Consider the following 26488-nt stretch of genomic DNA (forward strand, 5'->3'; position numbering starts at 1 on the left):
CTGAACCAACTATCTGCTGCAGGCTGCAGCTTCTGCCTCCACACACCGCGTCGGGCAGCAGCATGCCCAGGGCTCCCATCCGTAACCAGCCTGAAGAGTGCTATTCCACCAAGCCCCAGAAAATGCATCTGCTCCCTTTTAGATCTCTTTGCACGCAACATCAGACAGCGCTGCCCATAGCAGCAAGGCAGTGCCTGTGCAAGGCCACTTCTCCTGGAAGGGGACCTGGGAACAGGCAGCCGACATGCAGCAGTGGCAGGACGTGCAGACAGACAACAGCACTGGCATGGCAGGACAGGCGGGGAGCAGTGCCGGGGCTCAGCCTGCTGCCGAGCTCCCCAACAGCCACGGCAAGAGCAGCAATGGAGCAAGCATCTCCCCAGCCCTGCAATGCCAGGGGCTGAGCAAGGCAGGGATGGAGAGCAAGCACAGAGCAGCTCCTCACCCTCTCCCTGTTAGTGAGGACAAGCAGAAGGGGCTTTCTGTGACAAACTCTCCATGCAGAAAGTCACTTTGGGGACAGAGAAGCAAGGTGGAAGGCAAAGCAGCAGCCAGGCACATGGTGAGGTCCTCCCCAAGGTGGGCAGAGCCTGGCACCCTACCCGTTTCCGAGCCATGGTCAGAGCCTCGAGCCCACAGCTTTTCCGAAGACGACACAGCCTCTCCTGCGCATCTGGCACATCAGGACCTTCTCAACACCGGTCCCAGCCGCGTGATTTCCGCAGCTCCACCCAAACAGACTTTCACCCCTGGCTATACCAGCACAGGTCCAGCAGAGCTAGCCCAGGTCCTTCCACCCTTGCCAAACACCAGCTGCCCATGAAGGAGATTCATGGTGCCACTGGGAACAGCTCAGTACATCCCTCCTGCTCCAAGAGAGATGCCTCTGCCCAGGCACCGCACTGTCAGCCTCAGCAAGGACCTGGAGGCACAGTCTGATCGCCACACTGGTGCGGAGACACCGAACAAGGAAGAACAGATCTTATCTGAAAGCCGCACATGTCCAGGGAGACCATCACCCACGGCACAACCCCCAGAAACACCATTTTTCCATGCTGCAGAGTGGACCCAAGCCAGGCGGAGGCTGGCCAGCCAGAGCTCAGCCTCCATGGCCACAGGGCTCCAGGACAAGCCACTCGCCAGCTGAACCCAGGAGAGGAGGCACCCAGCTCCTACATCCCGCTCCCACACCCCACACGCTTTGGGTACAGCAGGAGGGCAGGAGCCCGCTGCTCTGCCCCGCACACCCACTGCCCGCCCAGGCGAGGAACTGAGGAGCCAGGATGCAATTTTGCATCCAAGACATGTAAACGCCCTGAGAACACGTTCTGCCTTTGCTCCTTGGGTAAGGCCAGGAAAAAACAGAGAACAAAGACACAAATGCCGCCAGCTTCAGCTCGAAACACAGTTACACCCAAACAGCAAGGCCTTGTTTGCTGCGGCCTCCATCCCACTGCAGCTTCAGATGCGCATGGGGAAGCGTTACTTATTCAAGGTCAGGGACCTCAGCAGCACAAGGAGAAGAGGCCACAGCAAACCAGCTGCTCTAACCCATTGGTGGCAGCCAGCGTCTGACCCGCCACAGCATCGCCCTTCCCACTGTACAGCAGTGCTGGGCATTTTTTTGGGGGGAAGAATAGGTTCTTGCTGTTTTGAGGCAAGAGGGAGGGCTGCTCCTGCTCACACTACTCACACACACTAATGCCACCACAGCGGGAACACGGCACCGCTGTGAGCTCCGTAACACCCTGGATGGGACACTCCATCCCATTCACTGCTCTGGAGCAGGAAGCGAGTGCTAGGGCTGGATCCTGCCTCCACCAGCAGAAAATGGAAGATAGGAAAATTTCTCCCATTTCACTTGACCTACTGGAAAACCCACACACATTTCAAAGACACAGCTGGCTGTCTCAGCTCCGCTATCACCCTTCCCCAGCATCCCAGTTTCAGCAGGGAGTTCTGATGGCTTCCAACATGATGCAGCTCCTTACAGGAACACAGCCCTCCTTTTTGCCAAGCCAGATCAAAGATGTGGATCCTCCTTCAAGGGTTTTGAAATCACATTCGGAGACAAACATTAACTTTTACACAGCTGGCTCAGATCATCAAAACAAGCTCAATTAGCCATGAAAACCCACCAAGCCCATGGAGAGGAGTCCATGAGGCTTTACTGGAGCCACCTGGGCTTGCCATCACACCCTAGAAGGCATCACCTTGAGCACAGCGACATCCGTGCCTGGTGGGTGAAGCCCAGGAACCTGTACCCCTCAAAACACTGCCGAGTGCAAGCTACGTGAGGCACGTCCCGAAGTCTCTGCCCCAACAAAGCACTGGCCACAGGAGCCAGCCATGTGTTTTAAGTTACTAAAGCACTAAACCCCACAGAGCCCTGCGAGCCATTAGGCAAACAGGCACATTAGGCACTGTGCCCCTGCCGGGATCTGTGTCTCTGGTAGGACAGGAGCAGCTCGAATCTCATTGCTTGTTTTTTGGACTGAACTGTTTAACAAACACGAGTTTCAGTTTTATAAGCAGAAATGACATGGCCTGAAGTGTGCAGCTCCTGTTACAGAGCTGAGAAACAGCTTGCTTGGATCCCCCCCCAGTCACAGCCATGGTCTAATAACAGCCATTATTTCCCTACAAGCCCTATCTTGCTTAAGCCAGCCAAACTGCTGAACATCTGCAGAGCTTTATCAGTAGATTTTAAGGCATCCTTATACACTCTGGGCTGCATAAGCTGGAGCAGCTCACCCAAAGTGAGCAAGAAAACCCATAGCAGAGCCGGAAATAAAGCCCAGGTCTCCCCATTCCTTTCCACCACAGATTGCATAACATAGCAGTGCCCTGCCCATGCCAAAACACCTTAGGCTTTCCCACCTTCACACGATTACAACATCCTTCCCCCAGCAGTGAGACACCCAGCACCACACAACTGCTCTCATGGGAACTCAGTGTCCCAGGCACACAAAGCCCCCCTGCGGCCCAGGCCTAGGATTTTGGGGGACACCCACCCCACCCCAGCAACCACCAGCACTGGCCCGGCCAAAGATGCTCCAGCACAGATATTTTGTGAGAAAAATCACCCCTCAAACCCACCCCAGGGAGGCTGGAGCCAGGTAGAGCCAAGCCAGCAGGGAGGCTCGGAGCCGGGGTGCTCAGCCCGGGGGTACCCCAGCCAGCTGCCTGCCCTGCCCATCCCCTGCCCGCACCTGGTGGTGCGTCTCCTGCTCCACGTTGAGCCCGTTCACCTCGACGACGCGGTCCCCGGCGCGCAGCCCCGCCGCCTCGGCCGGCGAGCCGGGCTCCACTTTGCGGATGAACTGCCCGCTCTTGCCCTTCTCGCCGTGCAGGTGGAAGCCGTAACCGCTCTCCCCCTTCAGCATGCGGCACAGCCGCGGCTTCAGCTGGTCCTTGGCCATGGCCGGAGCGCCCGGCGGGCGGCGGCGCGGAGCGACGGGCGGGCGGGGGCGGGCGGCCGCGGGGCCCCTTTTATGCGCGGCCCGGGGCGGGCGCGGAGCGGCGGGGAGCGGAGGGGCGGGCCGGGGCCGCGGCCGGAGCTGGGGCTGGGGCCGGGGCGCTGCGCAGCGCGGCCATGCTGCGCGTTGCCCCACGGCGCCGGGAGCGCGGCGGGCGGGGACGGGGACGGACCGGGCGGAGCCGGGGCGGAGCCGCAGCGAGGGACGGGGATGGGGACGGCCGGGGGACGGGGCGGGCGGGGCCGGGACCAGCTCTGATACCGGGATCGGCACTGACACCGGGACCGGGACCAGCAGCGGCACCGGGACCGGGCGGGTGGAGCCGATGGAGCCCTGGGGCCGATGGAGCGGGGATGCCCGGGGCTGATGGCGGCCTCCCGGGCTCACGGATTGGAACTACCCGGGGCTCTGCGAGTTCGGCTCCGGCTGCCGCGGCCATCCCGGTGCAGCACCGAGCGCCCGGGCTGGGGACAGCCCCGCAGCTCCCCGGACCAGGGCAGCGGGCAGCCCCGCGGGCACCTGGCCGGAGCCCACCACCGTCCAGGCCAGCCTGGGGACCGCTGCCGACACAAAGCCGCTGAGCTGGGTCTCCCCTGCATCCGCTGTCCAGCCCACCCGGTCCCGCTCCCCTCCGGGAAGGGGTACCCGGCCCAATGCTCGTCCATGGGGCAGCGCAGCTCTTCGGGACGCGGGCAAGGACCACCCCGTGAAGGGGAAGTGATGGGGAGCGGGGCCTGGAGCAGAGCCCGCTTCATCCAGAGTGTATCCTGAACTGATGGGAACTGCTGGGACCCCCTGGTCCAGGGAGGGGAGGATGGAGCCCAGCAGCTCCTCTGCCCACCCAGCCCCAGCCCGTGACCGCGGGGAGATGCAGAGCTCTGTGGGATGTCTCTGCCGAGCCAGCCAGTCTGGCACACACGGAGCTCGTGGGCTGATGCACTTCATACGTTCATGTGAGGGAGCTCAGAAATATTTTGTGTCCCCCTGAACGCTAGGCAGGGGATGGGGTTCATTAGCGGGCAGCTCTGCCATTGCATTTCCAGACATTCTTGGGGGGGGAAAGGCTCCTGCTCCATCCCAGGTGCCCCTGCGGAGAGGCCATCCGGGTTTCACCTGGAGTGAGCTTGTTTGGGTGAAACACAGAGATCCCCGTCTTCACCCCTTTTGCATTCCTGTTCTTCATTTCCTTCAAATCTCTTACAAGGAGGAAATGACCCAGATTAGTTGTCACAGCATTGGTGCTGTGTGTCGCATTCCTGTGTCACAAGTTTTCTAGCTCTCCTCTGTGGTATTTTTCCTTCCTTGACTGCTTGCTTACAGGACTTTTATAGAGCTGAAGCAAATGCAGTGGCCAGCTTGAGGCAGTAAATAAAAGACTGCAGAAATTAATACTAATTTGCTTTTAATTTGTAGTCTGCTTAAAAAAAAAAAAAAACCACTTCCACTGCAGTTATACACAAAGTCACTCTTCAAAGGAAAGATGCTTGAACCAAAGAGATGCTTGGTGACGTGTCTTAGAGGAGAGTTGCTATCCTGGAAAAAAACGGCCTCATTTATCCCCAGCAATTCTTCCCACCCTCATTTCCTATCGACAATGCAGCTATTTGGACACTGCTTACAAAGAGAGAGCACAGCATCGCTGGGTGGTGGGCACCAGCCCCCGTGAGCATGCGGTGCTGTCCCTCGAGGTGCCCGTCCCCTGCAGCCAGGAGCGGCTCAGCCCCCAGCCCCGGCTCCAGCCCCGCTTTGCAGCCGTCAAGGTGCCACCAGGGAGGACACCGGCTGCCTTTGGTCTGAGGCTCCTTTGCTCCCTGCAGCGCTGCAGAAGCGCCGATCTCGGCACAAAATCTTGGGTGACAGGAGAGAAGGCCAGAGCGCCGGGAAATTCGGAGACTGTTTTATGTGCTGTACAACCCAAGTACTCCCTTGAGCCTCTTTGTGGAGTTCTGAAGCTTTTTATCAGGCTAGAGGAGTGCGAATAATTGATTTTTCCACTCACTGGTCAAACCAAAAAACTGGACGGAGGGGGGAGGAGAAGGAATTGTTTCAAGTTTATTTGAACAAAAAAGTTTTTCTCTTTATTCAGTGCAATAAAAACATGAGGGAGAAAATCTTTTGGGTGGTCAGAATATTTTAACCCTTTTGAATGTCTTTTTAAAAGTGTTGGTATCTTGCAAAATAAAAAAGGGAGAAACTATCATTTCAAAAAGGTGAAAATGGGATGTTTGCATTTTTAAAAAATGCTTTTTTTTTTTTTGAGCACAAGGATTTTCTCAATTGTGACCTGGATTTGTTGATTTTTTTTTCAACCTCAGTGTCCCCAAAAGGACATCCCCCAAAAAATCTATTAATTGTAGAGAAATTAAGGAGGGTCAGGTACCATGTGTCACCTGTCCAGCAAGAGGATGTAACCCAGCAGAGATGTTAATATCTGCAAACTATTCCCAGAAAGGCTTTAGCAAATGTGAAGCCTGAGCATCCCTGCCCATCTCCGCTGGGCACAGGAGGTGACAGTATCCCGCACTCGTCCCTGGGGGCATCAGGACCCCTGACCGAGCCGCTGGCGGGTCCCTTCTGCTGCAGGGACACGTAGGGGACTTGGTAGAGCCCCAACTCAGCACAGGATTTTTTTGCTTGCTCGCTTCTAGTTGCACACCTTGTGAGCCTAAAATGGAACATTTCTTGCATGATTGCACTACTTCGGGAACCGCCAGAGCCGTGCTGTGGTTGTGCCTCTGAGCCCAGATGTGTGCACGGGTCTGGGATGTCCTGCCTGAATCTGGGATGCACAGCTCAGTGCATGCCTTGGCACGGACATGGTTCAAAGAGAAATGCTGTATTTTTTTCACTGCAGCTGATGGGGAAGGCTCCAGGTTCGTGTGAAGGAGCTGGAAAGAACTTGAAACTGTGTTGTGCAAAGGCGTGTCCTTGCACGGTACAAAACCTCTTCAGTTCTCAAGGCCATCCTGCCATTTCCCATCTGTGGCCCGTTGTAGAAAAAAAAGAGATCATGGGAGGGCTCCTGCACTTACTGATATAAGAGCCATGATTAAATCCAACAGATACTGCACAGGAAAGATTTTTCCATTTAAATTTCTGTGTGTTTTGATTTGGGCAGATATTTAACTTTCAGTTGGGCCAGCCTGGAGGCTGAGGAAGTTCACAAGACCTGTGTGCTTACTGGCTTGGAAGGGTTTGAAGCTCTTTTTGTTGACATCTGCTTCTAATTCCTTCACTGCACTTGGTTGAGCAGTGACAGAGAATTACACCTGTGTCCTGAATGCTGTCTGCTTTAGGCCTGATCCTGTTACATCACTAATGCAAAATACAGATGCTGTGAAAAGTTTCACAATTACAGAAATTAGGCTCGACCGGCAGGCTCCTTGGTGTGTCGGAGGGAGGGATTTTTGGAGCCCATGAAGTCCATCTTCATTCAGAAACCGGCAAAACCTGATAACCTGAGCCTGTCCAGGCTGGCTTGTTTCCGAGGTGAGTGGAAGGTCAGGGCGAGGGGCTCTTTGAGGAGGATGGTTTGCCATGGCTGATGATGGAGTCGCTGGGCTGTGCCAGTGCTTCCAAAGAAATGAGAGGTTTAGCACGTGCCTTTGGGCCATCTTTTGCCAAAGAGGACACATGTTTTCAAGATGCCAGGAGCCCCCCGTCTCACTCCTGGCTCCATCTCACGTGTGCTGGATGGCTCTGGGCAGGTCTTGTGGCTTCTCTGTTTTCCCCCTCTCCCCCACCCTCTCCCGGGATGTGGGTTGCTCCCCTGTGCTTGTCCTGCTCGGGGATGGCAGCTTTGCCAAAGGCAGGGGGAGGGCGAGGGAAAGGCTGGGCGCTGCTGGACGCCCCTCCCTTCGGATTTAGCGAGACACTGGTTTCAATCTCAGCTGTGGGAGCTGCTGGCAGGGAGATGCTCTTCCTCCCACGCAGCCTCCTCCTCCCCATCAGCACACTTTGGCCGGTGTTTATTCACCCCCCGTTCCACACCCAGCTTTCCACCCCAGAGCCGGAGCTCGCTGGGCTGGTTGCAGCCATGCTGCGTGTCCCAGCAGACCTTGGCCACCCGTGGCACTTTCTGCCTGGAGGAAGACCCAGGTCCTCTACCCAAGCTCAGGGAACATGCCCTTGCCAGCAGTGGTGTTTCACAGTCCCCTCTGGGAGCTGCAGAGAGCTCTTGCTACTGCAGTAATTAGCTCTGACTATTAATAAATAAAGTCCGGGGCATGGATGCGGTCATGCTCGTCCCTCCCTTGTTTCGCCATCACTCGGCATGGGGCTGCTGGGTCCTGGCCGCTCTCGGGGAGCAGCGGCTCTCACAGAGTGGGGAAAGGCTGATGATTTATTTGCACTGCTGGAGGAACTGGGAATGAGAGGAGAGCTCATAAAAAACACCGTCTCATTTTCTCTAGGCCTCTGTGTGTGGCACTATTGAGCTGTAAACATTTTCCAGGTTAGATTTATAGAGACAGAAGGAGAACTGATCATTAGGAGAATTAATAATATGCTTTGTGGATTGTGAAAGTCCAGAAAGTTCAGTTACACTGCTGAGAGCTGGGAGATCCCTCTTGCACAACCTGGCAGGTAGAAATCTGCTCAGGTCCTTTATTATTTGCAACAGACAGCAGCGCGATAGGTACGAAGCTGGAGGGGGCCCGACGGTGCTTGGTGCAGGCGTGGAGCTGGCGACAGTCCCCAGCCAGGCTGGGCACACCCGAGACCTCCCACGTGCCAGCACGCCCATGGACAAGTGTGCAAGCAACAATGCTGCTCCTGCACCCCAGCGGCACACGAGCTGCCCTGCTCCGCACCCGATGTACCCCCACGGCACAGGCACCCCACTGCCTGCATCGTGCAGGGCAACCACCCCACCGCTGAGCACCGTTTTGCCCTGGAAGAGCTGAAATATCTGTAGTGGCTACAGCCAAACCACATGGATAACACCACTGCAAAGGGACTTGCTCCACCCAGCCCTGGGACCACCCATCCCTGGCTGCACCCACCCCTGGCAGCACCCATCTCAAGGAGCACCCATCCCCAGGAGCACCCATTCCCAGGAGCACTCACCTCTGGGAGCACCCACCCCGGGCGAGGTTAGCGGCAGAGCAGCGCAGGTGAGCACGTCCATGGAAGTGTCAGTGTGGCGGAGGACACCTCCCTGGGCAGGAATGTGCCTGTGAGGTCCCTGCCAGCACCCGACCTGCTGCCCATGGAGAGCATCGGCGTTCATTCCTGCCGCACTCCACCGCAGCCGCCGCCTCTCCTGCCCCACGCCACCAGATGTGGGACCCGGACCCCCGGCTTGTGGTAGCCTGAGTGGGGAGCAGCAGAAGCACCTTGAGAGGCTCTTGCAGGGCTGGAGGTGGCTTCAGAGCCCTCGGCTCCACGGAGCCCTCGGCTTCACCCAGCTGTGACACCCCCTCCACCAGCCCAGCCGCAGCAGCCTGGGGGGCAGCTGGTCTGTGCTGGTGTTTTAGCACGGTCGTGCCTGGGTTTAATCTTACCGTGCTGTGAAAGTTGTTTCCCAAACTAGGGGTTTTGGAGGCATCAGCTCTTCTGCTGGCATGTCCAGCCCTGGGTGACACCCCAGCACACAGGGGACCCCGCGAGGGCTGGGACCATTCCTGCAACATCTTCTTGGCATGAGCAGAAGGGCTAGGACACCCCCAGGGACCTTTGCTGGCCCCTGAGGTGTTTGCAGCTCTTGATGGGGTTTGGGGAGCGCAGTTTGATTAAGGGGCTGCTTCTCTTGCAGCTGCATGGTCGGGCTGGGGGAGGACATCTTCCTTCTGCTGCCAGGTGGAGCTGCGGCTGGGTTTTGCTCTCTCCTGCAAACATTAGGAGGAATATCCACCAGAAAAAAAAAGACAGGGGAAATGCTCAGGCCTGGGAAGGTGCCTGTAGCACAGCATCTCACCACCCAGGAGGGGGTGAAGGGGGAATGGAGGGGACCCCAAGAGGATGTTTTAACTTTGCTGCACCACCAGCCACTCCTGTGCTGGACCCAGCAGTGTGTGTGCATGTCCCCAGGAGTGGGGGGCAGTCCCCGTCGGGAACGGGGGTCCAGCAGGATGTCCAGGGAGCAGGCAGAGCCGGACAGCGCAGGCAGGACAGCTCCAGCACAGGTCACCTCTGCTCCCAGCAGCACATGCCCACGGGAGGTGAGCTGCCCCGACGAAGCAGCACAGGCACTCCCCAAATACAGCCCTGTGTACAGTCAATGGGGGGAGGCAAGTGCTGGCCCGGCCCTTGGGATGCCCAGGGGGAGACTCGGGGGTGGGAGCGTGGGGCTCACGGGAGGGTCCTGACCCAGCATTTCCCCTCGGGCAGCCTGAGAATAGCCCTGGGCTGCTGCAGCTCGGCCGGGGAGATCTCTGCCTGTGTCTCTAAGCCACTGTCACCTTATCCGTGCTCTGGGCAGCTTGGAAATAGGCAAAGCAGAAGGCACAGAGATACTGTTATCTGCTGCTCTCTGCAGCTCCTGTCCCTTATCTCCAGCCTCAGTCAATTCCTTCGGGCGGCATCAGCGCGAAGGTGTGGACAGCCCGGTGGGACGGGACGGGACCCCTGGCAGACCCCAGGGGCTCAGCACTGGGTCCTGCAGCCTGGGGCTCCCTGCAAGGACGTCCGGGGCCATCACAGCGACCACCCGGGGTACCCAGCTCTGCCCAAGGGCTTTCCATCCCCAGCCACCACTGCACCCAGCAGGGGCCACCCACCAGAGAGGGGCTCGGACCCAGCTCGGCTCAGCCTCGGCTGCAGCCGCCTGCATCCCGGCAGGGTGAGGAACAGCTTCTGGGCAGAGCCGACGACAGAGGAAATTCCTTGGGGAGTTTTCTTCCTCCTGCTGCACGCAGGGGCCCTGCAGCCATTGTATGTGCACGGGCCAGCCCCGGTGTGAGCTCACACTGGCTCTCCCAGAGCTGCCAATTCCTGTTCCAGACGCTGCCCTACCCAAAGCCCCTGTCCCCAGCATGTCCGGCCGCCTTGGTGGATGCTGCTGGTCCCCTGGGAGAGGCCGGGGAGCCGGGAAGGAAAGGGAGCTGCTCCGGCCTCGGGCTGGGTTGGGGTGGGACGTCTTCCTGCCCGCCGCAGCCCCTGGGATTCGCCCGTCTCTTGTACTGGAACAAAATGCATCCGCTGGCATGGCAGGCTGGGTGATGGCGCACCCTGTCCGGGAAAGCCTCCCTGCGTCAGCCGGCCCTCGTTCCGGTCGGCGGTGCTGGATCTGCAGAGCTCCCAGGCGGCACCTTGGGCATGGACCTGGACCAGGCACCAGATCCAGGTCCAAACCTCACAAGTGCTGCACGAGGATCCAGAGCCCGGGAGCAGCCTCAGCCCCGGGCTGCCCTAACCCAGAGCAGTGGGACAGGCTGTAGCCCAGAGCTCCCGTCCTCTCCCGGGCCCGTGGTCCTGGCCAGGGCTGTGCAGGCCGAGGGGCACACGGGGGCAGGTCCCCCACTCCGCAAGGGCGCAGGGATGGGGACATAGCGGTAGGGCTCATCCTCACCCCTGCTGCAGCTCCCCAGCCCTCCCCAGCCCCTGGCATCAGCGTGGCCACAAGATGGCATGGCAAAGCCACCCAGGTGCCACTGCACCCCCTGCACCCCCTGCATCCTGCCCACCACCCCACAGCCTCAGTGACCTGGTGGAACACGGTGGGAGGGAAGGGGCGATGTGTCCCTCTGTTACCTGGGGGTTTCTCAGCACCCCCACGTCTCCTAAAGCCCAAAGCAGTGCTGGGAATTGCCCTCTTTGGTTGCAGTTATCCACCGCAAAGCTGCTCCGTGGGGGTCAGGGGGCACCGGGGACCCTGAACGGGGCCAGGAGCCGATGTGCTGCTGTGGCTCTGCGTCAGTCCATGATCCCCTCCTGAAAACTTTTGTCCCCCTACTTTGCTCCTGGCCACAAACTCAACCCATGTCAGGCATAGACCCAGCATCCTCCCCAAGAATCCCTGGGCCTGCATTTTGCCTCAGGGCATCCATGGGGCCAGGTCAGGGGGTCCCCATGGTCCAAGTGGTGGACCTGGTCCAGGTACACAGTTTCCCAGAGCGAGGGGATAGGAGGCAGACTGCGGGGAGTGCGGTATCTCCCCCAGGACCAGTCTTTTAGAAGGGATTAGATTAACATCCATCAGGGATGGCTGGGTCCTGCCCTGAGGCATGAGGGATAATTAAACATCTTCTTAAGCTTTCTTCCATTTAATTTGGCTTGTTGACCCCTGGGGAAGGCCCAGACCTCTCCAGAGAGCTGGGAGCACTGAGGAAATCATTTTAGGGTCCCGGTGAGGAATCAGCTCGTGCTCCTCAACAGCAACAGGAAAAAAATATTTTACAAAATAAGTAGTGAAGGGCTTGCGGTTAACTGAGTGTCCCGGTGTTTTTGCCCCAGTAATTGTCACGTAATTGTTTCTTTCCAACAAACAAGGGTGGAAGCGCACCCTTGAGTAGTGCCTCTCATCACATCGCCCTTCATCCCCCTCTCTGCGCATCCTCCTGCGCAAAGCTGACCTTTACATTTTCTACCTCATTTTCTCACTTACCTCTATCAAGAACGGCAATCTGCCTCGGCGGGCACTCCACAGGCTGATTGGCACCCTGACAGGTACGGCTCTTTTCAAGTGCTGCTGCCTAATGGGTTATTGGCAATCATGTCTCATTTGGCCCATCCGAGCCCCGCACTGCACTAACAAAGAGCAGAAATTGGAAAATCATGGGGGGGGGAAGGAAGAGGTGACATGGAGGAGAAACCGGTTGGGAATCAACTGCAAGAGAATGGTCCTTCGTGTGTTACACCACCTGAAATTCCCCCCGAGACCCGGCAAGGGGTGAGGGCAGCCCCCCGGGTGCAAGGGGCAGCGCGGCAGGCAGGGCTCGGTGTGCGCCTGGCTCCCCTCACAAGCACCCCGGGGGGGTTTCCCTTCAGATCCAAACCAAAGGCAGCACAAACCCTGCTGTCCCCGCTCCACGGGCGGCCACAGGGGCTTGGCAGGAGCAGGCGGTTCATGCGAGAGGGGTGGAAATGTCTCTTTTTGCCAGATTTCCTGCAAAATCCACCAGTGCTGGCAGGCGAGAGCTCAGCAATTCACAGGAGCCAGACTCAGCCCCCCAAATCTCAGTTTTCTCTAGAGCCCAGATCCCACCCACCCCAGCACACCTTCACCCTGTGCTCCTGCCTGGCCCCAAGGCTTCTCCCTGTTTTAATAGGCAATAACATTTATTTTCATTAGCAGAGACATATATAAAATTAAGCTCTAAGCAGGCAAATAAACAACTAGAGCAGTGAGGACTCACAGAGCTTTTGTTCACCCCAGTCCAGGAAAGATTTCTAACTTTGTCATCTTAATTGACACTTAGCCTGGCAGTAACTCCCTGACGGGCCGTAAAAGAGATTTACTGTAAAGCTGCAGAAGAAACTGTGTCAAGAAGTTAAATCATGTCAGAAAAATCTGGGAGTGACCAGACTGCCGAAGTGCCTGCCTGGTGCAGGGCTGTACCAGGTTTTGCTTTATTTTTTTAAAACAAAACAAAACAACAAACTACAACAGCACAATGAAGCCAAAGCTTCCTTTGATCAATTCTCATTTTAATGAGGGCAGGTTCCTAGGAAGCAAACAGTACATGTTTGTATCATATTGCAAACAAGCTAGTACAGAAATCTAAAAAAAATAAACAAAAATAAATATCTTCCCTGTTTATTTCTCCCCAAGTTTATAGCACTAGGTTGACCTGAAAACAAGATGAATTTACCACTGCATCCGGACAGCGGCCACAAAAAATCAGGTTTTTTGGAATGCAATTGTCTATATGGTTTCAGAGAGGTCAGAGTACCAGGAGATCCGCCGATGAGACTCTTCCTCGCCAGCTAGGGTGAACGGTTCCCACCTCGGGCAGTCAATGCTCCTCTGGCGCTTGGAGCATCTCCTTCAGCGGATCAGAGCCACGTCTTCAAGCGGGAGAAGCTGAAAGGAGACGAGGGGCCGGGTTATTTCAGAGCCTCACCTGAGCGTCCGGCTGCACACCCAAGCCCTGCCACCACCTCCCTCCTCACGTGGGACCGCATTTCCCCTCTGTACAGCACTTAAACCACCACTGCATTTGAGATATTCACGAAATATTCCCCTCCGTGGGCTCAGCTCTGACCCGTGGTGACTGTGGGGTCCCTTTATGCCACTGTGCAGGCAGATCAGACCCCGTGCAGATACCCAAATATCAGGCTTGGACCCGCCTGCGAGGCTCCCGTGGAAATTTTGTTGTGAAATCAGAGGGATGTACACACATCCGCAGCTCCAGAGCCCCAACCACGGTACCTGGAACTGCTCAGCCCGCTCACAGCCAGGCTGTGGGAGGTAACAGGGCAGCCCAGACGTAGCGCAGGGCTGAGCTGACCTGTATGGGCTTTCCCAAAAAGATACTAATCCCAGATTTCCTCCAAAACAAAAGGAAAGGGGGGGAAGGAATACAGCTACGTGTTTCAGGGGCTGATCCAACAGCTAAAAGCCTCCGTGGATTTCAGCTGGATGTTGGCTTCAGCTCTATATAACAGTAAAGATATTTAATGTCTGGAACCAGCCCCAAGCCAGTCCCACGCAGCTTGGCTGAGCCCTGAGCGGGCAGGGAGAGGGGTCCTGCAGAGGGGCCATGCCGGGAGCGCCTCGGCATCGCCGGCCTGCCGACCCCGCGGACACCCCTCCCAGCACTGGCAGCTGGGTTCTGCAGGGTGCAGGTTTGAGATGCACCAGACGGGGGGCACAGAAATCATCTGGCTCCTTTTTCTGCCCTAGAGTCAGAGTGCAGCTCCTCCAAACACATCCCATGCGGAGGGGGAAAGACAGCCCCCTCCTCCCATCCCGCTTTGCTGGGTGCAACAGACCTTGTGGTTCAAGTTTAAAAATGTGGCAGAGACTCAACTCATGCAGTCGCACTCATGCAGCGATGTTGGGGCAGTAAACCCCCAAGACCCGGGCTGTCCCGCAGGGTCAGGGCTCCCCTCGCTCCCCCATGCCCTCCCAGCCCAGCCGGGACTGGGGTGCAGAAGGCGGCGTGGGTGTCGGGAGGCAGGTCCCCACATCTGGGTCATGCCATGGGGCAGCCCAGCTCTCTGCTTGGGGCACCCTGAAACCTCGGTGCCTGCAGGATGGGAGACCGCAGCAAGGCTTTGTGCACCCCAGTTACCTGGTGAAACCCCTGCAAGGCTCCGTGCACCCCAGTTAGCTGGTGAACCCCCCCGCAGCACCCCAGGGTGCCGCAGAAAGACCTCGGCAAGACTGCTGCACCCCAGGCACGGGTAGCACCCCTCAAAGCATCCCGGGAGAGATGCTGCGGAGAGATCTGTCCCCCCGGCCCCAGCGACACCCCCGGTGACACCGCCAGGCTTCACCGCCCCCCCCCCCCCCGCCCGCCCCGTCGGGGCCCCGGCGCGGCCACGGACCGGGGTTACCTGAGCTCCGCGGGGATCGGGCGGAGGCCGGGCGGGGGCCGGGCGGGGGCCGCCCCAGCCCCAGCCCCGCCGGAGCAGGCGCTGCAGGAGGCGGCCGGGGCCGAGCGGCGGTGGCTGCGGGGCGGGCGGCGGGGTCTCCCCGGCGGGGCGGCCCGGGGGCGGCGGGGCGGCGGCGGGTGCGGCTCCCCCGGGGCGGCGCGGGGTCTCGGCCGGCAGCTCCCGGCGCCAGAGGTAGGGGGATCGGCGGACGCCCATGAGCAGCCCCGAGGCGCGCCCCACCGTGTGGTACCGGGGGCTGGCGACGTGCTTGTACCAGGCGCCCGCCGGCGCCGCCGGCAGCATAAGCCCCAGCAGCACCAGGGCCCCCCAGGCACCCCCCGACAGCTGCCCCCTCGCCATCGCGCCGGGCTCCGGGCGGGCAGGCTGCGGGCAAGGGTGCGGGCAAGGGTGCACCCCGGCACCGGGCGCCCCAGCGAAGGCTGCCCCGCGCCCGCGCCCCGCCGGTTTATACCGCCGTCGGGAGGGGCACCCCGCGGCTCCGCCCCGGCAGCCCCCGGCCGCCCCGCTACCAGCCCCGGCTCCCCGCACCTCCTCCCCGCCGCCCCCAGCGGCCCCCCGCCCTCCCTCTGCAACCTCCCCCCGGGACGCCGGCATCCTCCCCATGGCCGCGAGCATCCCTCCCATCCTTGAGCATCCCCCCTGCAGCCCTGAGCACCCCGAGCATCCTTGAGCATCCTCCTTGCAACCCTAAGCATCCTCCTCATGGCCCAAGCAACCTCCCCGTGGTCCTCTTTGCAGCCCCGAGTATCTACTCCATGGCCTTAAGCATCTTCCCTGCAGCCCCGAGCATCCTCCCCACCACCCTAAGCATCCCCTCACAGCATTGAGCATCCCCACAAACCGCCTCGCAGCCCAGCATCCTCAGGACCTGCTCGACAGCAGCAGAATTTCCTGCTGGAGAAAGAGATGTTATAAACTGACTGCAAGTGAGGACCTCCAGAGAGGACTTGCACCCCTCCCTCCCCTTTAGATATGACCCCCAGCCTTGCTGCCTAGACCGGGACCAACTGCAAGACACAGGAACACAGTCTGGAGGAACTGTAAGTAAGAACAAATTGCAACGATTTTCAGCAAAATTCATCCCAAGTAGGGTACCAGACAGGCGGGCAATGCGGACTGAAGCCCTGCTTTGGTTACCTGCCTTGGTGCAGAGACAGAGCTGCTGCTGGAGGGGAGCAGAGGGCCCACACGTGTCCCAGGGAGCATGGCCGTCCTTCGTAGTGCCCACAAAGTGGTGAGACCCAGATTTCACTCCCATCTTGCTCAGCTCAAAGGAATAACCCACCTGTGGTTCAGGGGTCCTAGTGCCCATGAACTCGCCTTGGTGCAGGGCAAAGTCACAACTGCTTAAGAGGTGCAAAATGATGAGATGAGACACTGAACCCGTGCAGGGGGCTTAGATGGCTGCTGTGCTCGTGCACAGCTCACACCTGCACAAATGCTACCCCCAGGATCTCTCCCTGCTCTTGGTCACTTTTCCATCACAGTTAAAAATGACCACTGCCTGCCTTCTTCCATCTCTTCTTTAGGAAAAAAAAGATGACCCAGGAGACGAATACCTGATTCCCATGGGACACCTGCCAACTTGTCTTCCTCTCACTGAAGCCTACTGCCTTCATAATCCAGAGAAACTACAGGACCTGGTATTTCCAGCCTCTTCGAACACTCCTCTCGTGCCACTTCTTAACAAACAGGAGAGTTTGGGGTTCAGTGCACCATCCCTGCTGCCTCGTGCTGGGAGCCACTTTATGTTGCCTGGATTGGAATCTTGTGACCACATAAGGTTTTTCCGGTGGATATTTTGGAGGGATGCAAGGAGCTGGTCATTCTGCTCCCTCCTGTGATTCGGGAGCCTGCAGTGGACAGAGGCGAGCAGCCGCTTTGCACTTTCTCCTGCAGCAAAGTGCTCAAGACCATTTGCAGTGGATTTGTCAGGCTGCTTCCCCTCCTCTTCTGCAACTCAGTTCTTCTCGCATAGGATATTACCATGAATTTGCCATTCCAGTCAGATGACTTTTTCCCCCAGATTCCTTAATAAAACCAAGCAGGTCAAATTTATGCTCATCAGGGAGCAATTCCAGTTCCTCTTGTTTATTAGCCAAGTTCTTGGCTTTATACACTGAACTATGACTAAATAATTTCTTTTTTCCAGGCTACACAGTAACTCGATTAATTTTATTCTCAGCGTCTTGCATGCTCCTGTGTGCCCATTTCTCCTTGCTGATATTATTTTAACATGCTCCCAAGGAATCTGGCCAGCGTACTTCCCACTGTCAGGCTCCCCATCTCTTTACCAGCATCCAGCCAGCCCCATCTTCTCGCACCCAGCAAACACAAGTTCCCAGCAGCGAAGCTTTCTCTGTCAGCCCAGCTTGCACACGTTGGCATTTTGTGACCCTCTGCTCAGGCATGGGGACACGTTTGCACGTTCAAGCGGGACACAGACCCATGCTGGGGACCCCTCAGTGTGTGGGAGCAGGTTCTGCTCATCTCGGCCAAGCAACAACCTCCTCCCGCAGGAACCAGCCCCTTGGCCAGGCAGGGACCAGGCAGGGACCAGGCAGGGACCAGAGAGAACTGGGCTGGGGGCAGGAGGGAGGAGGGAGAAAAGGAAGGCGCAGAGCAGCAATAAGACACGGGGAGATGTAAGATGGTTGGTGCAAGAGCCTCACGATTTTCCTCTTCTGGGAAAGCTGGGAGCGAGTGAAATTCTTAATGGGTAAGAAGGGGATTCTGGCCTTTTCCCAAGTGGAGTGCTGGAAATTACGAGTGTGCAGAGCATGACTCGTTTCTGTTAATGAACCGGACCCAGAGAGTCCAACTCACCCATGGCCCAATTTCTTGGAAGCTCCAGGCTTACGGTAAGGACGAAGCCGAGCTCCCATCTCCCACCAAGTAGCTCATTGATGGGTGGGCTATTTTTGTCACCCTTTGAGTGCTCTGAACCTTATGAATGGCCTCACCACTTTCATGTCTTAATAGAACCATTAATGAATGGCATGGGTACAGCACAGAGTCAATCACAGCGCATCCCTCCCTGGTCACCAAACCCCAGGTCACGAGAGGACAGGCACTGCCGGGTTTATTTCACTCAATAAAAAGCCATTATACTTCCTTCTCCCCCCGAGAGCTGGATCAATTCTGAACAACCTGATGCTTGGGTCTGGAGAAGGCAGAGCCCTGTTCCCACCTCTGCCCCCTTTGCCAAGCAAACCGGCAGTTTGGCAGCTTACATTTCACTGCGGCAACGTGGGCTCAACCTCCCCACCCAGGAGTGGGAAATTTTCTCATTCCTAGCGATCTGCCTGAAGTGTCTTTTACGTGTATTTTTGGCATAACTTGACTAACTTGTCACGCTGAACAACTCTCTGAGAACTGAACTGAACTCTTTCCTCCCAGTGCATTGAATGATTCTTGCTTTCAGCCTGTTGTGTCTGCAAGGCACTCTGAGATCCTTCAGGCTGATACAGTCAGGCTCCGGATCCCGAGCAGAGTGCACGTTTCCTCTGCCAAGCATTTTTAAATATCGTTCGAATGAAACAGGTGACAAGCAATTTGCCTTCTATTTCTGTTCAAAGTAACAAAAATATCATTTTAGGATCCTATTCCCCTCGCAGAAGCTCATGCTCCCACAAACACCGTAACTACCTAAGCGCAACAGCAGACACATTACACCATGCTGCTCTGAGGTGGTCTCTGGGCCAGGAACTTCCCCAAAGAAACAAAATCCGAGTTCTTCTTGGTAGATAAAAAGCTTTTGAACAAATTCTGGTTCCTGTGAAAGTTTTTTACAGACTCCCATGAGATTAAAATTTCATTTTTTCAGGTCACTTCTATAAAATGCAGGTGCTTGGGTTCACCTGAGCTGAGTCCAGCTGATCTCAAGCCCTTTTGAAAACCCCACTTTTATGTTTTCATTTAATAAACAAAATTATCAGCTCCAGCATCACATTTACCAACTACACGGACACTGACCTGAGACTCTGCTCGGCTACCCCAGTGCTCAGACAAACTCTTAATGACATTATTCACATTTATCAAGGTGAAGGGCAATGGGATCTAACCACATGGCTCTGCTGCTGAAAAGACTTAAGGTCTTTTTCTTTTATTTTAGAACAAAATTAATCCTTTTGTAAGAGGAAGACTCCACTGATGGAAGGGTTCTGGCTCCTGGGTGCTGAGGAGGCAGCTCCCCATCCCCCTGGATGCTTGGGCTCTCCAGGATACACTTCCCTCTTCTTTGCTGGACCAGCCATCTCCACCCCAGCTCTAAGCTGAGATACCAGAGCATGAACTAGGGTTTTAGTCTGAAAAACTGCACGGCCAGGGGGCGAGGGGGGCGAGCAGCTGGAGGCATCACGTCTTAAACCCCTGCAATAAACCCAGCCGAGCTCTCTTGTCTGAGCCCTGACTCTCTACCTGATTTAATGCCTGTTGTGCTCTCGCCTCCCACCACACACATTACTGCACCCATTCAGGATTTGTGGCTTTTGAGAATGATCTAAATGAATTTGATGTCCCAGAAAGAGGCACTTGAAAAATAAACCAGTGTGGTTTAATGATAGCATTTTCCACATTTTTATTATAATGACTCTGGTGTTTATTGGAAGGTTAGCGACTCAGCCGAGCATGAAAACAAAGCAATTGAAGAGGCCAGCCCTGTGATGGGGTCTCTGGCACGCTTGGTCTTTAATGCTCATTCTATACATGACACTTTTCGGCCATTTGGGCTCTACAGCATCTCCCTGTGGGAGTACGATGAGAGGATGGAGGCAACATCATTTCGGATGAGGAGCCTCATGCGCTTTAGTACAGAGCCTGCCTCCTCCTCCACTCTGCAAACTCCCACCACCTTTGTTAATTGTGATCATCCTGGTTTTCAGGTTGGGAAACTGAGGCCCAGAGAGTTCAGGTGAGTTGCCAAAGATCACACAAGCGAATGGCAGATCTGGCGAAGTGACGGAGCCTCCCGCCCTGAGGTCCTTCACCTGGAGACTCTGCCTGGCTCTGCCTTCCCGTGCAGGGTGCAGGTTTGCCTCGGAGAGATGGGTACGAAACAGCCAAAAGGCAAAAGAGGCTTCACCACCATGAAATCAGCTGGAGGCACCAAACTGGCAAAGGGGCTGAAGTCAGAGGTTGCAGTAGGGTCAGGTTTTGCTGCCCAACCCCTACTGAGCAGCGCCACGCTCATCCTGAGCTAGTGCAAAGCCCGGGGCTGCTGCAGGCAGTTGGCTTTCAGATCAGGTTCGAAGCTCAGCATCTGAGTGACCTGGTACTGAAGACCCCATCTGAAAATGTGAGAAATATCCTGCCTGGCCACCCAAGAGGTCAGTCGACTGGGTCCTCGCCGCTCCATCTCTGCCTGCATGCCAAATTTCTGCAGTTCACCCTTCACCCACTTTCCCAGATTCACATCCCTGCTGCCTCTTGCATTACTTCAACCCAGGAGTGAGTGAAGTCTTAATGGCAAGAAAAAAAAAAAAATATTCCCACACATGTGGCTCAGCAACCCCTGATGCTTTCCAACACCCAACCCACCGCTGAGCTTTCCTGGTGAATCAGAACGAGTGTGTTTTGCTAAGGAGGGTGGATGAGCCACTTCGTGAGTGGGACCCGGGCAGGCTCGGTCCCTCGGGTACTGCAGTGACAGCACCCCAGGCAGAGAGTCCCAGGAATAACAACCTTTGCCATTTTCTTGCATCTAGAGTGTGTCCTCGTGTAATAAATTCAGATTACGGAGCGATTCCTTTCACCAGTGATTCAGAACATGCTGATTAAATGCTATTTCTTTGTTCCTCTGAAATAAAGGAACTGTAGCTGATACAAACAAATTACGATTTCAAACTGTGAGGCAAGATGCACCTTGACTCCACGATAAAGCTGCTGCATTTTTTGGTGGCTCTGAAGAGGAAACAATAAGTGGCATTTCCTAATGTTGCAGATCTTCTCATTAAAGTGCACTAAATTAATTATTTTACTCTTGTGAAACGACTAATTCCTCATTATTTTTAGACTCGTGTACTATTTTAAGAGATTTTTTTCCAGGGTCCAGTCACATGGAAGTTAAACAGCAAGCAGTAAAGTCTCCAAAGGATAATAAACTATCTCAAATTACTTCGCTAATGGAACAAAGAGTACTGTAAATGTCACACACGATATAACAAGAGAGGTAGAAACCTTTACATGAAACAATGGATCCATTAGCACTAAGTTAAAAAAAAAAAGCCCACAGACTCGCAATACTTTTGCATAGTTTCATGGAGCTGGCTGCTCCAAGCCAAATGAACTTGTTTGTTTGCTCAAATTCTGTAGCTGAGTTCACAACGCCGCATCCAGCTTACTAATCACGCACACTCTCGAGGCATCGATCATTTAGGATTTCAAAGCCCTTTACAGACAATAATTAAGCCCCATCGCACCCAGCTGAGTCAGTGGAATTACTCCTGCTTAAAACTGAGGTACGGAGATGGGTATAACTGAATCACTGACTGGAGACCAAAACTGAACCGAGGTACAGACCCAGGTCCTCTGTGCAGCCCCCCCACATCCCACTATCTGTCCTCACCCACCCAAGCTTAATGAAGTAGTTAATCATCTTACAAGCTACAGGCATGATCCCACACTTCTTACGTGACTCATCAGTTTTTGAACCTGACTCTGATGGGGCCACTTGGGTGAAAGGATGAACTGTCAGAAACCATCGCATTGCCCATCCATCCAGACCTGTATTTTGCCTATTTTGCCTCCAAGAGCTGCGGTTGGCAGAATATTAAGTGAGTCTCAAAACATCTCAAGGGCTGAAGCAATGTCATCATAGAGTGGTTTGGACATGACATAGCACCACCAAAGAATCATGATGAAAAAATCACAAAGATGTGGCATGACAGCATTGCCTTAGACAAGCAGCAAGTAAGCAGCCCAGACAAAAATCTGAAACGCACGTAGAAGAGCAGAGTGAAGTAAGATGCCATCAAACGGTTGTCTCTAATGCAAGCAGATTTCTCAGCCCCCTCCAGTCCATGATTCAGTCTTTCTCCTGGAAGTAATTTACAATAACGAAAGCGAGCTAATACCCTGATGTGTTAAGTACAGAGTATATTTGGCTCCAATTTGAAGCATGTTTACTGTAAGGAGGAAGAGGTGTGAGATGAATCTTTTCTTTGGCAGCTCTGAGATCTCTTAACCAAATCCCACACAACCCTGAAGTGCTTTCCTATTTTTTTTGAAATTTAATTAGGTGAGGCTATATTGTAGACACAATTATATGCGTAGTAAGATAATTGGAGTAGAGGTTTCTAAGGCATGTAGATGAGAAGAAAATTTGTCTTCAAGCAAATCTGTACAGGTGGAGTATGTTTTCCTTGGCATGAACACTTTGCCAGATTAAGATTTGTAAAACCTGCTGAGATACCAAAAAGGAGGCCCTAGTCCTGGACCAGCGCTACAACTAGAAATAAATACGCTACAACTGTGTTGCAAGAAGCACAACACTACAACAAGTAGCCCAATGTCCCACGCAGACTGCATGCAATTCTTGCTGCCGTTTATGCAGTCCCTGTAGGTGTGAGATTGACACACTCCCCCCAGAAAAACTAGCAGCAGACAAAAAAAATCAAATTATTCACAGCTGAGTGGTCAGTCTGGCAGGGCACCAAATGGGGAGTCAGGAGCTCTGAGCTGCAATCCCAAAGTTATTGGTTATTTGCTATCTGACCTCTCCAACTTTCTGAGGCTTAGCATTGCTGAATATAAAAGTGGGGATGAAAACGTATCTCTGCATTTGAAAAGCACGCCTAGATCACCAGGCAGAACTTGGCGTTTGCCAAATCTGACACCAGGCCAGGTTGGATTAAGCGTGGTTAAGGTTTGGTCACAGCTCGGCTCCGCAGACGCTCCCACCTTGCGCAGAGCACTGGGCACAGCCCCGTTCCGGCCGCCCCGTTCCGGCCACCCCGTCCCCTCTGCGGTGCTGCAGCACGAGCTCTCCTCCTCCGTACAAAAACTGGGGCAGGAGCAGCGAGGGAGCTCTTGCTGCTTCGCTGCTTCGCTTCTGTCCATTGACGTTAGCTCCCGTAATGTTGTTTGAAAATTGAGCTCTCTTGAGGTCCTCATCCTGTTCTGGGAATTTGCACATTGGCACTTCACCTTGAAAGCCTAATGCCGTTTCTTTCCCCTACTGTTCGTTTGAATTCCCGTCTAGGTACTATATTTTCTGTTAGCTGCACTTATCCTGCTCTCATCCTCCAACAAGCCGTTCCTAAAGAAAACTCTATCACTAGACTAATGTTTATCAATGCCTTAAAATATAACTCTGCTTCCCAGCATGTGTCTCGCTTTAGAATTTAAGGATCCTTCGATCCTTCCCCTCCCTGTTCATCCTCCCCCTCTTTAAGGAATTGCTTCTTTTCAGAAAAGCTTGCATCGCCAAATTTCGTTTTTTCACAAATAAAGATCTTGGAGGAAAATTCCCTCATCAAATCTGAAGTTGCACATCGTGCAGAGTCTATTGAGCCTGTTGACAAATCAAAGGACCACGGTACGCGCGTGCCTCTCTACAACCACACTTTTCAATAGAAAAACATGTTTTGGTTAAAACAAAAGGGGAACAACTAATGTGATTAGTAATCGCAGACTGGGATATTTCTTAAATGCAGGAAAATAACAGAGTGACTTCCTACCAGTCCCACGGATAGGGCTGTCAGTGTATTTGCTCCAAAACCTCGTACGGTGAAAACCCCGACCCTGCCGAGCCCTGCGCAGCCTGAAATAGCACAATCAAGTTTGATTGCACACAGTGGAAGGGAGGTCTCAGAGGAAGGCAGCGCGATGTGTCTGATCCTATAGCAACCTAAAATGCATTTTTCAGCCTTAGAAAAATAAACTCTGGCCTCTAAAGACTATGGACGGTTGGGGCCGTACATTTGAACCTGCCTTCAAATGAGGTACCTGTGCAAAGCCACCGCTAATAAGGGTGTCTGAGACTTATTTAAAAAAAATAAGAAGCCCTGAGAAAATGATCACTTTTAACAGAAACTTTGTCAAATGAAAGCAAATTTCACTATTATGCACTAAGTATCTTGGCTGCAAATGAACCGCATCCGCATCAAGCTGTGAATATGAAATTAATCTAAGGCATAACCTTTAGCTCTACACTTTGACAATGTTTTAGTGCTGAACTATAAATATTTGATCTGTTGCTCTTCTGAGTAAAATGGATTTGTTGTGCTCATCTGCTGAGTTATCAGTTATTCCAAAGTATATTTATTGCTGATTAAATTGAAAAGTGAGTTTTTCTTCTGATGTTATGATGTGATATTTAGTGAGTAAACACGGAAATTAACAATCCCTAGCATCAATATTAACCCTTTCTCTTGGGAAGAAAATATTTCCTGTCTGACAACACATAGAACTAAGTACCAACCAAGATATTTACAATACACGCTGGAGCCTAGTTAATTATATATGATTGTATTTCTTTATGTTTTGGGGTCACACTTAGTGCTAAGATCCAGCTTCCATTTGCAATCACTAGAGAAATAAAACAGCATCCCTAAGTCATCAGCAAAGAATGATTCAATCCATTGAAAGAGTATTACAAAAACCTCTTTGCACTGTGAAATAAATGAATCTAAACCCATGACTCACATACATCATCAGGATGATTTTTTGGAATGATGATGAGTTGAAAACAGGCTTTGGAGAAAAGTTTGAATATTGGCAAATATTGGTGCCAGCAGCTGGCAGGGACTGGGTTGGTTTGGGTCGTATGGTTGCACGTAGAGGACAGGGCTGGATATCCATGTAAGGATAACCTTACATGGGTTTTGTTCCAAATAAACTTCCTGGATCTAGTTTAATATCGAGGACTCAGTGAGAGTGGGAAATCTGAGCGGTATGAGCTGTCACTGCTGATGGAAGTTTAGCTGCACCGTGAAGGGACACGAAACTTCAGCGGTTTCCCCCTTCAGACACTGATTACAGTAAATATCATCTGAGAAGCAGAAAATGCCCCAGCTGATGAGTTGCCAGCAATGCTGCCTGCAGCACCCTGGAAAAGAGCCACCAGGACCATCGCACACGCTACCGGTGGGGAAAACACGCAGGTACGAACACACTGTGCAGGACCAAGTTCTCGGCAGAGCACCTCGGCAGCGGCGCCACGAGCCAGGTCCTACCCACGCGCCCGAAATCTGAAAAGTACAAACTCTGGTTCTGCCCAGTCACTTTGTCACCATGTTCCTTGTGATGAGTAATGTCACTTTTAAGCCTAATTATGCAGGTATATTTATTATCCTATGCTTGGCCATGGTGCTGGGGTACTTGCGTAATTTCACAGACGAGTGACACTTAAGACAGCACATTACTGTCAGCAGCCTCCATCTCATTTCATGCTAATTGCTCTCCAAAATTGTGTGATGCATTTTTGACACAAAACCATTTTCAACAGTATCATTAATTCGGGGGGGGAGGGACGGGACACGACCATTTCCTGAAGTAATTACAGCCAACATCCTCAGTCATTCCTAATCATTTAAAACAGCCCCACCCAAACACACTTTAATGTTGATTACCAGAAAGACATGTATTATCTCCTCTACTTTGAAGTATGATAAATGGGTCTCTTTAGGAGAAAGTAAATATTACGTGTTGTAGCCACTGATCCAAAACATTGAAATACTTCATTTATCTGTTTTCCAAAATACTTATCAAACCCATTACTTAATTTATTTTGTGGCGCAGATGTTAAATGCTGGTGTTGGACTAGATAACATCATGATACATTTTAATGAACTCACTATGGTTTATATGCTCCTTTGCCCTACAATGATCATTTACACCTCAAAGAAAATGAAATGCATCTTTTAACTCAAATGACAAGGAACTCAGTGAAAAGAAAGCAGATTGGAATGATAAGGATGTTGCTTGCCCAATCTTCCACCTAGCCATGATGCACACAGGGAGATCCTAGGAATTTACCGTATGTTTCAATGTGTAATTTCATGGGGTTTGTCTCCATTTTCCTTCCTAGAAAATGTGACATATTTTGTCTTTAAGGATTATCATATTAAGCCAGTGAGTAACGTGACCATTGACCTGCTTCACTGAGGCACGGTGTGTCCTGGAAGCATTCGTTCATCACCCTCTAATACCAGCTCTGCAGGTCACGGGAGACACCCGCAAAAAATTGAGCCATTTTGTCATTTCTGGGACAGATGGCAGCCCTTGACTCAGGGGACAGGACTCCAGGAATGTTTGCTAAGCAGAGTGACGTGCTGCTCACCTGCTGACACATACGATGATGTGGCAGAAAGAGCGCCTCCTGCCAAGATCTTGGGGTTTCCTGAGACTTTCTGGGTCGATCTAGAAGCAGAACTTCCGTGTTTGGTAGGGATCTGCTCTGATTTTTCACACGTGGAAAGGAAAGTGACAGCACACCGGTCATATAGCGGGAATCCCTGAGAAAAAACGGTGGGAGATCCTAAAGTTTGAAAAAGTGTTTCTGTCTG

General features: G+C 53.8%; 2 protein-coding genes across 2 annotated transcripts in view; both read right to left on the minus strand.

Annotated features, from left to right (window-relative positions):
- Positions 1–3626, minus strand: part of NHERF2 (NHERF family PDZ scaffold protein 2) — a 40166-nt gene extending 36540 nt beyond the window's left edge. The window contains exon 1 of the mRNA XM_075768219.1: positions 3213–3626. Coding sequence (XP_075624334.1) covers positions 3213–3422 — 210 coding nt within the window. The 5' untranslated portion in view covers positions 3423–3626. The remainder of the gene's footprint in view (positions 1–3212) is intronic.
- A 9428-nt stretch (positions 3627–13054) lies between these two features.
- Positions 13055–15382, minus strand: NPW (neuropeptide W). Its single transcript, XM_075767661.1, has 2 exons — positions 14922–15382; positions 13055–13443 (listed from the first exon to the last, which is right to left on the minus strand). The coding sequence occupies exons 1-2, from the start codon at positions 15318–15320 to the stop codon at positions 13408–13410; spliced, it is 435 nt and encodes a 144-aa protein (XP_075623776.1). The 5' UTR covers positions 15321–15382; the 3' UTR covers positions 13055–13407.
- Between the last annotated feature and the right edge of the window lie 11106 nt (positions 15383–26488).

The sequence above is a fragment of the Balearica regulorum genome, chromosome 15 (genome assembly GCF_011004875.1).
Source record: "Balearica regulorum gibbericeps isolate bBalReg1 chromosome 15, bBalReg1.pri, whole genome shotgun sequence".
Classification (NCBI taxonomy): Eukaryota; Metazoa; Chordata; class Aves; order Gruiformes; family Gruidae; genus Balearica; species Balearica regulorum.